This window comes from Procambarus clarkii, chromosome 27, assembly GCF_040958095.1.
Source record: "Procambarus clarkii isolate CNS0578487 chromosome 27, FALCON_Pclarkii_2.0, whole genome shotgun sequence".
Lineage (NCBI taxonomy): Eukaryota > Metazoa > Arthropoda > Malacostraca > Decapoda > Cambaridae > Procambarus > Procambarus clarkii.
In genome coordinates, this window is record NC_091176.1 from 44,693,919 (window position 1) to 44,705,886 (window position 11,968).

The window sequence follows — 11,968 nt, forward strand, 5'->3', positions numbered from 1 at the left end:
AGTTTTCAGTTGTATATAGTCCTGGGGACCATTCAGGCTTGTTTGCATATATATATATATATATATATATATATATATATATATATATATATATATATATATGTCGTACCTAGTAGCCAGAACTCACTTTTCAGCCTACAATGCAAGGCCCGATTTGCCTAATAAGCCAAGTTTTCATGAATTAATATATTTTCTCCAATTTTTTTCTTATGAAATGATAAAGCAACCCATTTCATTATGTAAGAGGTCAATTTTTTTTTATTGATGTTAAAATTAACGTAGATATATGACTGAACCTAACCTAACCTAACCTATCTTTATAGGTTAGGTTAGGTTAGATAGCCGAAAAAGTTAGGTTAGGTTAGGTTAGGTAGGTTAGGTAGTCGAAAAGCAATTAATTCATGAAAACTTGGCTTATTAGGCAAATCGGGCCTTGCATAGTAGGCTCAGAAGTGAGTTCTGGCTACTAGGTACGATATATATATATATATATATATATATATATATATATATATATATATATATATATATATATATATATATATATATATATATATATATTATTAAATATGACCGAAAAAGTAAGATTAATAATTCTGACACGAATTTTCTCAATCTTTCATACATTTCGCTTCACTGTTGGAGGTAAATCAAAAATCAATTCTCCAAAATTCATTTTTATTTCTATTCTTTCTAGTCTTTTTATTTCTAGTTTTTATTTATTTCTTAAGGAATATATAATCTCTTCCCACAACCAAACCATCGCCAGAGAAATCCTAGTAAACAACACAGAAATCATCGATAGATACAGCGATAGCAGGCGGCTTGACGTTTGCGAGGCACTACACATCAAGAAGTCAACACCAGCAATCAACAGCCAATTATTGCACAACTATATTCTACCCACCTCAAGACTCCGCTCCAATATAGAAGCATCAAGAAATATGGACCAATAGGCTTTCTACAAACACTTCTATTCAATATCCATTGTTTCGTGTTCTGTCTTGTGTTGATGAAATTAATACCCTATTAATACTCTTGTTCTGTCTTGTGTTAATGCCACATCACCCCTTCTACCTCACTCAAATGTAGATATAAAATCGGAGATGAGTAAGTTCTATTCAGTTGTGTATTTGTGAACTAAAGTCTTTGAAAATGTAATAAGTTTTACGAAACGCGCTCGTGTCGCGTCAGACTAGAAATAAAAATGAATTTTGGAGAATTGATTTTTGATTTACCTCCAACAGTGAAGCGAAATGTACGAAAGATTGAGAAAATTCGTGTCAGAATTATTAATCTTACTTTTTCGGTCATATTTAATAATATATGTCTACAGGAAAGACTGCTACCAAAATATATATATATATATATATATATAAATATATATATAAATATATATATAAATATATATATATATATATATATATATATATATATATATATATATATATATATATATATATATATATATATATATATGAGTATACATTACTTTTATACGTATTAACTCACCTCTGTCTTTTCGGGGTTGAGCCTCTGGTGGTCACAACAGGTAACTCTAGCTGTGCCACTTAGCAGCAAACATTGCAGCATAGAACTACCCTGTAGTATCACAACTCTACAAATGTGAACAGACCCAGTAAAATTAGCTGAAAAGAGAGAGATTTACTTTATAAAGTTAGTAGATGACCGTAACTCTTACTAATAATTAAAAAAAAAACAGTACTCACTAGGGGCCTCAAGGGTGACCAACTTTGGACAGGCATCTTGTTGCTGTTGTGGGTTGCCCATGTTCTCAAACAGCAGTATTCTGTATGATGAAGGCTCTTGTCTCGTCTCGGAATTTTATAGGCCAGAGACCCCACGCATCCCCCCTTAATATTATGGAAGGAGCAAGTAACCCCACATTCCCCACCCTCTTTACACTTTCTACATCTCCACTGTACTTATTATATGCTTGGTAAATATCTTATTTCATATAAATGATAATTAAGCATCAACGTGTGGCTGTGTCTCACACAAGAATCTTTTGCACCATTGATAAGACCAAATAGCTAGGCCTCTGCAAAACGTTCTCTCACAAGGCTGCATCACAGGTAAATAATGTCTGGTGTATGATAGAACTCGCCTATCATTTAAGTCTAAAAGTATTTCAGAAAAGACATTTTTCAACTATAGCAAGGTTTAATTTAATCCCTGGTGGCTAACTTTATGTACAAAGATGATGCAATATAATCCACAAGTGAGACTAAAATCACTCTAGATTCTATACAATGATGTATGCACTTCTCTAACATTATGTTTTTCAATAAACTTTTTAAAATAAGGACTATAAAAATCTGGCGATAGAGCAAATCTGTCAAAAAAGAATAAATGGCGAGTGAGCATGTCTAAGTATATACACACACCCAATGCCCCATATATATTTTGCTGTCACTAGGTAAAATATTAGCTATAAAGACAATAGGTTTCATAGGGCTTTGTTTTAAAATATCAATCTGCATAATCTCTTCGGCATTATAATACCGGAGATAATACACTTGTTCTCCAAGTTTATCTTGTAAATTTAAATTAATTTCTTGGCATTTCATTATTTTGTTGTTTTAAGCACCCATATCACAAAAAACAGTTCTTTGGTGGTCGATGGATAACATCCCGGTCGTTTCTGCAAAGAGTAGAATCAGTCTGTTATATGTAACACCCCCCATCAAAAAGAAGTTCCATGCATAAGTTACCGGATTTCTCTACGGGTAGAGCATCTCTTGTATCTACCGCAGTTGGGTTAAATACAAATACGGATCTTCCTCTATTAAGTGGTCTGTATTCAAGAATGGAATCTCCAGTCCTATCGCCCGAATTGTTTCATAATAAAGTCGCGAATAATGATGGTGAAATTCACTCAAAATACGATATACGGCGATATTATTTACATAAATGGCTATATTACTTATCTTACCATTTTCGAAATACAAACCATTTTCGGTATATTCACCGGCATAAGCGCTCATTGGAACTACAACCATATATAATTTATGAGGTATGACGTGAGACCAGGGCTGATCAATCAAGAGACTCGTCTGATTCGCTGCTAAGACATAGTTTTTAGATAGTGTCTTGTTGTAAGTATATGTTGCACTTTCTGCTGAAGCTGTCAAAGAGTTATTCAAAGTAAGATATGCAGTTGGTTAAGGAAAAACACGGGTCACCAATAATTTCGCATAATCCAAATGGACTCTAAATTTAGAGGCATCTGCAGCGCTCGAATTTAGAATCCAAGCTTGTGGGGGAAAGTTCGAATCTTAGATGTAAATCAATATTATCTAAGATATACTGATCTAGGGTAGAAATATCCAGGGCTGAGGGAAAACACATTGATCGCCCATTAGTTTTACAGTCATTAATAAAATCTTTCTCATTCGCATTGGTAAAATAGGTGTTAGTAAATTTTTAATGATGCCACTTCCCTTCCTATCACTGCGAAAGGCACCAATTCGACTTAGCGTGGCCATCTTAGAAGTTGGCATGTATGTATTTACTTCTATAAAAGACTAGTAATTGAAATTAGAATTAGATTCAATCACTTGTTCTCCTAAAAAGACTTGCACGCTTTTAAATACCGTATTTGACAACCCATTAATAAATTCCACATTATGCAGGCGATGAGTCACAATAACGTGGCTAAAGTATGTTGACCAGACCACACACTAGAAGGAGAAGGGACGACGACGTTTCGGTCCGTCCTGGACCATTCTTAAGTCGATTATGATGAAGTAGAGACAGGCAATAAATAGGGAAGAGAAAGGTGAGGAGCAAAGGTGTAGTAGAAAGGATAGTAAATAAATAATAAATAAATAAATAAATAAATGCTTATTCAGGTAAAGTACATACATACGAGAGATTTTCCAAAATTCGATCAATTTATAGATAGAGCTAGTATATACAATGCCTAAAGCCACTATTACGCAAAGCGTTTCGGGCAGGAAAAACATTAATGACTAAAAATTAATACTAATTGAGTCTAAAGAATAAAATGTGTTGAGAACAAATAAAAATAAAGACAAAAAAGGGGGGAACATGGCTGAAAAAGCAGCACAAATAACAATTAGGTCGACAAACAGCGTTGTGTTTTTTTTTTCGAAAACAGACATGGGTTGACAATAGAGGGAACCCGGATCCAGCGTCCGAGCACGGAGCAGTGATGACCGCGGCATCTGTGGGTCAGCTCCCGAAACCCCCTCCAAACGGACGACGACACCTGGTGAGGACGGCGTGTACTGGCCACAAGGGCCAGTTTCCAGTCCTGTGCAGCTCACAACACCACCACTGCTGACCTCTGGTGAGGTGGTGCTCAGACTACAACGCCATCTATGAAGTGGATGTGTCGGGCGTTTGTGTCTGAGCCTGTAAGTGAGGTGTTTTAGTGTCCCAGTTATTGATGACGTGTCTGCTTACAGAGTCGACCTGGGACTGCTGTGATGAAAGCTGAGTCAGTCTACCCAAGGCAGCCGTCTCCATACCTTGTGCTTTGCTGCAGCAGTTGTGAAGTCGTCCCCCGGAAGAACACTGTGGTGTGTTACCCTGCCAGTGGAGTGGCAGTAGAAGGATTACCCGGGACCGACTGCTGGAGACGATCATCCACTGGGGTATTGAGGACAGGAGAGCGATCTGTGGTGTCCCACGAGGCTCCTGTCTAGGGCGTTCCCCTTATATCGTTCGTGGAGTGGCCTGACCAGCCTTGCTGATCCGGAACCTGCCAGCAGACCAGCTGGATGTGTGGTTGACGGCCTCCACGGCGGTGCCCCCAGTGGACCTGTGTTTTGGCTGACCTGTGGCCAGGGTAGGCTCAGCATTCCCAGAGGATTCGTTGTGAGGCCACGAGAAAGCACCGAGGACTCAGCACCGAGCGTCTGGATCCAGAGTCTTCAGCAGAAGACAATTGTGTGAATAATCCCCTTGTATAGTGTTAATACCCCTCCCCCTGTGCACTCTTTTATATATTATTTATTTGGTGATGGTGATAATTATAGTCTTAAGTTCGTAACTTTCTTTCCCTTCCCCTTTAAGTTACTTGCGTCACGGATCACATCCCTTGAAAGCCACTACTGGCTTGGGGTCGGATATAACTTCCTCTAACAACATCAGAGTAAGAACCCCGTTGCGTCCCGAGAGGGCCGTAACAGTAAGGTAGGTTACAGGGAATTTATTAGGTAGTGCTTCGTTTTTACCTTAAACTGGTTGAGAGAGGTACAGTCTTTAACATGGTTGGGAAGGTCATTCCACATTCTGGGTCCCTTGATTTGTAGAGCATTTCTAGTTTGATAAATTCGTACTCTTGGAATATCAAAACTGTATTTATTTCTGGTGTGGTGCTCATGGGTTCTGTTACAACCTTCAATGAAGCTTTTGAGGTCAGGATTGGCATTACAGTTCAGCGTTTTATATATGTATAATACACATGAGAGAATGTGCAGCGACTTAATATCCATCATATTCAGAGATTTGAGTAGATGTACCGAGTGATGTCTGTGGCCAGAGTTTGATATTGTCCTAATAGCAGCTTTGTGTTGAGTAATTAGTGGACGTAAATGATTTTGGGTAGTAGAACCCCAAGCACAAATACCATAGTTGAGATATAGAGAGATGAGGGAGTAATAGAGAGAGTCACCAGGGCAGGGTACATAATATCTGTTCTTAGAAAGAATGCCAACAGTTTTTGAAACTTTTTTTTATATATTTAGAATGTATCCCTGGAAATTCAACTTGAGGTCAATGAGAACGCCAAGGAATTTGCCATCTAATTTGTTACAAATTTGGGTATTGTTTATTTTGATATTTATTTGATTAGAGGATTTATTGCTAAACAGAATATAGAAAGTTTTGTCAATGTTAAGGGTGAGTTTGTTGGCAGTTAGCCAAAGATGGACTTTATTTAGCTCAGTATTTACTGTGGCATTCAGAGCAAGGGGGTCAGGACTGGAGTAAATGAAGGTTGTGTCGTCAGCAAATAGAATTGGTTTGAGGTGTTGGGAGGCATTTGGAAGATCATTAATGTAGATGGGAAAGAGGAGAGGGCCAAGTATGCTGCCCTGAGGAACACCGATGTTGATGGGTAGGGTGGGAGAAATTGAATTATTCACAGAAACATACTGAACCCTGTCAGTAAGGTAAGATTTGAGGTATTGCTGGGAGCGTCCTCTGACTCCATAATGATGTAATTTAAGAAGGTTTTGGTGGTTGACAGTGTCAAAAGCCTTACGCAGGTCCACAAATAACTCAACAGGGTACTCTGTTTTTATCAAGTGCTGCATGAATCAAGTTAATCATAGTAATAAGTGCATCGTTAGTGCTTTTTTGGGGTCTGAAGCCATATTGACAAGAGCTAAGTATATTGTGTTTGACTAGATAAGAGTAAAGCTGCTTGTACATTAGTTTTTCAAATATTTTTGACAAGTTAGGCATGATTGATATACAGGCGATGAGTCACAATAACGTGGCTGAAGTATGTTGACTAGACCACACACAAGAAGTTGAAGGGACGACGACGTTTCGGTCCGTCCTGGACCATTCTCAAGTCGATTGTGATGAGGAGGTAGAGATAGGCAATAAATAGGCAAGAGAGAGCTGAGGAGGAAAGTAAGGTGTAGAGGATAGTAGTAATAATGAGAACTGCAGCTCCTATTATAACCACCGAAGGAGATAGTAATAGGAATAAGAAGAGGATAGCAAGGGAGCGTAGGAGAAGAAAATGAACAGAAAAAGGGGAGAAGAGAGAAAGAAATGGAAGGAAAGAGAAAGAAAGATAAATGGAAGGGGTAAGCTTGTGTTAAGTCACGTTTGTTAGAAAGATTAGAGCATTTGAGTATATACTGTGAAAGGGAAGAGTCCACAGCAACAAAGCCAGGACTCAAGGTCATGTTGGGTACATTGTGTATTAGAACCGATTCTACAAGACGGCGCCTGTGTAGAGTAGAGGCAGGAAAGATTATTTTGGAGGAAGACCAATCAATGGGATGATTAGAATCCCTTACATGGCAGAAGAGAGCATTGTTAGTGTCTGCAGACTTAACACTTCTCTTGTGTTCTTTAAGTCTGTCATTCAGTGTACGGCCAGTTTCGCCAAAGTATTGGAGAGGACAAGATGAACAGGAAATAGAGTAGACACCAGCAGCAGGAGGAGCAGTGTGAACTAGATTGCTACGAAGTGTGTTAGTTTGTCGAAAGGCGACTTTAATGTCAAGAGGACGAAAGGTATTGGTAAAAGTTTTGAGTTCAGATATGAAGGGAAGGCATAGTACAGTGCTACTAGTGTTGGAAGCAGGTTTAGGATGAAAGAAATTTCGTTTAGCTTGAGAGTAGGCACAGTTGATGAAATGCAAAGGATAACCAAGGCGAGAGAAGGATTTGTAGATAAAGGCAATTTCAGAATCGAGAAACTGGGGGTCGCTGATGCGTAGAGCGCGGAGGAAGAGAGAGACGAGGACACTTTTCTTAACAGAAGGAGGATGGTAGGAAAAGAAGTGAATGTACATGCCACTATGCATGGGTTTACGGTAGACAGAGAAAGAGAACCCAGACACAGAGCTGTGAACATGAACATCAAGAAAAGGAAGGAGGGAATTAGATTCCCACTCAACTTTGAAATGGATAGAAGGAGCCAGATTGTTAAGAGAGGCGAGGAAAGGCTGGAAAAGATTAAGGTCATGAGGCCATAAAGCAAAAATGTCATCAACAATTTCTTTCATCCTAAACCTGCTTCCAACACTAGTAGCACTGTACTATGCCTTCCCTTCATATCTGAACTCAAAACTGGTGGCATCACCACCAGCCAAGGAGTCACCATCAGCCTTTGCGTCACCACCAGCTATTGCGCCACCACCAGCAATGAAATTATCCCTAGCTATTGTGTCATCACCATTCATGGCGTCACCACCAGCAATGGCGTCACCACCGGCCATTGCGTCACCACCAGCCATGGAGTCAACACCAGCCAAGGAGTCATCACAAGCCGTGGTGTCATCACCAGCCATTGCATCATCTCCAGCCGGTGCGTCACCACCATCCATGGCATCACCACCAGCCATGGAGTCATCACCAGCCATGGTGTCATTACTTTCCATGGCGTCATCACCATTAATGGCGTCTCCACCAGCCATGGCGTCACCACCAGCCATGGCGTCACCACCAGCCATGGCGTCACCACCATTAATGGTGTCTCCACCAGCCATGGCGTCACCACCAGCCATGGCGTCACCACCAGCCATGGCATCACCACCAGCCATGGCGTCACCACCAGCCATGGCGTCACCACCAGCCATGGCGTCACCACCAGCCATGGCGTCACCACCATTAATGGCGTCTCCACCAGCCATGGCGTCACCACCAGCCATGGCGTCACCACCAGCCATGGCGTCACCACCAGCAATGGCGTCATCACCAGCAATGGCGTCACCACCAGCCATGGCGTCATCACCAGCAATGGCGTCACCACCAGCCATGGCATCACCACCAGCCATGGCATCACCACCAGCCATGGCGTCACCACCAGCCATGGCGTCACCACCAGCCATGGCGTCACCACCAGCCATGGCGTCACCACCAGCCATGGCGTCACCACCAGCCATGGCGTCACCACCAGCCATGGCGTCACCACCAGCCATGGCGTCACCACCAGCCATTGCGTCACCACCAGCCATGGCGTCACCACCAGCCATGGCGTCACCACCAGCCATGGCGTCACCACCAGCCATGGCGTCACCACCAGCCATGGCGTCATCACCAGCCATGGCGTCACCACCAGCCATGGCGTCACCACCAGCCATGGCGTCACCACCAGCCATGGCATCACCACCAGCCATGGCGTCACCACCAGCCATGGCATCACCACCAGCCATGGCGTCACCACCAGCCATGGAGTCTCCACCAGCCATGGCATCACCACCTGCGGAAAATATTAGCAAGCCTTAATTGTTTTTATTCTGTGAATATTCAAATATTTACTTTATTTTTATTTTTTAATTGACTTTAATATTATATTTTTTTTTATTTGATTATTTTTTTCTGAGTTAGTTCTTAGTTCTTAGTTAGTTAGTAGTGGACTCTATATATTCTAATTCAGCCTGCAAAAATATTTCACACACAGTTGTGGGGAAAATTTGTAGCTTAAACCACTTGGAGGTGGATCCTTCCTAAACCACATATTGTTTACCTAGTCTTTGATATATAAATTTAAAATCATACCATATGGTGGTCTAATCTACTGTAATTATAATTAATATATCTACAGTATAAAATAAAAGGGGGCCTTAGATGATACTGTTGGTGGAGAATGCTAAGGCTGTGTAATTGTAGCATCAGAATTAGGTGTGGCCCTGTGCCTCAGAGTGTCACGTAATAGCGGCTGTCTGGAGGCCTACAAGGCTTGATGTACAGCTAGTGGCTGCAATCACAGTTATATTCGTCTGCTCAGTTTCTTGTAACTCCAACACACAATTACCTGCCGAGTGTAAGGAATTAATAATAGTTCCCTAAACATATAAGTACAGGTATGACATGGACTATGTGTGTGTAATGCTGAGTAAACTCACTTCGTTTGGGGATTTAAGCCCACGTTTTAAATATATTTCCTACAATAATAATAATAATAACGGCCAGTATTAAATGCAATAGAAATACCGAAAGTTGTTCTGCCCTTTGTTCATGAGATCTTCCGTTGGGCGGATTGTAGAGAACCCTCTGTCGAAGCTCGGAGAAAGAACCCTTATGTGTTGTAAAATTTGTCAGGGAGTGCTTCCTCACTGTGTTTACAAATAGCTGCGTATACGTGACAATGCCCTAAGGGAGACGTCCCAAAATATGTGGTGGTTGTATTTATGATTAAGGAATAGAGAGTTAAGCTATATTCCTGGTGTTGGAAATTATATTCAATCATAGTGAACACTTTTTTATTAAATTTAAATACTAGACTGAGGTTTAAAAAGAGATGAGATATATAATATATGTCGTGTTGTGTGATGTCATGGAATACCCGTTCTCTTTTTCTTTAATGGGTAACTTATGTTATTATGTGTGTGTCCGATTTCCGACATAATTCCAGGGAAGGGGGGGGGGGGAGGAACACGGGTCAAAGTCCTGGTAAAGACTGCGATATCTTTATTCCTCACCCTCAGAATTACTGAGGTTCTTTAATTTGAGCTTGCATTGCTTTGCCGCAGTCCGCTCGGGCAGATGTCCCTTACTGGCTCTTCAGGTGCTGGAAGTCGTTCGTCTTCTTTTCTTGCCAGTTCTAAAAAAACAAATTTCTCTAATGTTTTGAGAGTAGTGTTGCCTCGGCATTTTACTTTTACTATTCTCAAGATGCCCTGACGGTCTGGATTAACAGAGACTATTTGGCCTATAGGCCACTCTGAGCGTGGCCCATCACTGTCTACCAGAACGATGTTGCCAGGGTTCAAGTAAATTCTGTTGTAGGAGTTGTTTGACCTGTAATGATACTCCCTCAGAGCAGTAAGGTATTCTCGAGTTCATACGTCATTCCACTGACTTATCACCCCCTGATAGATGTTTGAAACATTGAACCAAATCACTCTCTCTGACATATGAAGGTTCCTCTGGTTCCTCGTCCATAAGTGACACTAGGGTGCTGAGAGGTCTCCCATACATCAGATGAGCTGGACTTAATCGTTCACGCTGCAAAACATCATCAGAGAGGTAGGTAAGTGGTCGGTTATTAACTCGTGTTTCTATCTCAATGGCTTGCTGGAGAGCCTAGGTCATCAGCATTCCAAATTGTAGGGCATTTGTGGAAAAAGTTAGAGCGAGCAGTAGCTTTTATTTGTAAAAAGTTGAGGAGACAGAAGTGAACAGAGCGGAGTAGCTGAGGGGCGTGAGCCAACCGCCACCCGCTCCGTCCCCATAGCAACGCAGGCGGCCATCTTGGAGGCCTCCTTGAGGGCCAAGCCATCGCCTGTGTTAGACATAATCTTTGCTCAGTCGGCCAGCTGAGTAAAGGCAAAGTGGCGGTAGCTACTAATACATCTCCATGAGCCACCAACGACGACGATAATCCGTGGGAACAGGCAGAATCCGGGAACTCTTCGTATTTGCCTGTGTTAGCCACCTACAAGCATTGTGCCAGTGTATGGTAGGACGTATGTGTGCGTGAGTGCCGGCTGTTCAAACGAGTAAGTACCACCTGTGTGTATTTGGTGATTCGAGGCTGGTGGTGATGCCATGGCAGGTAACGAAACCATAGTTGGTAATGACACCATGGCTTGTGATGACGTCATAGCTGGTGATGCCATCATTGTTGGTAGTGACGCCATGGCTGGTGGTGACTCGATAGCTAATGGTGATGCCTTGGCTGGTGATGGCACCATGGCTGGTGATGACTCCATGTCTGGTGGTGACGCCATGGCTGGTGGTGATGACCCCATGGCTGGAGATAACGCCATGGCTGGTGATGACGCCATGGATGGTGGTGATGCTATAGCTGGTGATGACGATGCTATGGCTGGTGGTGACGCCATGGCTGGTGATGATGCCATGGCTGGTGGTGACACCATGACTGGTGATGACACCATAACTAGTGGCGACACCATAGCTAATGGTGATGCCATAGCTGATGATGATGATGCCACGCTGGAGGTGACACCATAGCTGGTGTTGACACCATGGCTGGTGGTGACACCATGACTGGTAATGATGCCATGGCTGGTGGTAACGCAATGGACGGTGGTGACGATTCCATGGCTGGTGGTGACGATGGCATGGCTGGTGGTGACGATGGCATGGCTGGTGGTGACGATGGCATGGCCGGTAGTGACGATACCTAGGATGGTGTTGACGATGCCTTGGCTGGTGGTGACGACATGGCTAATGTTGACGATGTCATGGCTTGTGGTGACGCCATAGCTGGTGGTAACGGCATGGCTGGTTGTGATTCCATGGCTGGTTGTGACGCAATTGCTGG

The 11,968-nt window shown here is 42.2% G+C and overlaps 2 protein-coding genes across 2 annotated transcripts; one reads left to right on the forward strand and one right to left on the reverse strand.

Annotated features, from left to right (window-relative positions):
• Window positions 1–7,775: 7,775 nt before the first annotated feature.
• On the reverse strand, window positions 7,776–8,405 carry LOC138369260 (mRNA decay activator protein ZFP36L3-like). Its single transcript, XM_069332197.1, has one exon. It carries the CDS (start codon window positions 8,403–8,405, stop codon window positions 7,776–7,778), a length of 630 nt encoding a protein of 209 aa, XP_069188298.1.
• Window positions 8,406–11,265: 2,860 nt separating this feature from the next.
• Window positions 11,266–11,655, forward strand: LOC138369261 (golgin subfamily A member 6-like protein 2). Its single transcript, XM_069332198.1, has one exon. The coding sequence runs from the start codon at window positions 11,266–11,268 to the stop codon at window positions 11,653–11,655; it is 390 nt and encodes a 129-aa protein (XP_069188299.1).
• Window positions 11,656–11,968: the final 313 nt, after the last annotated feature.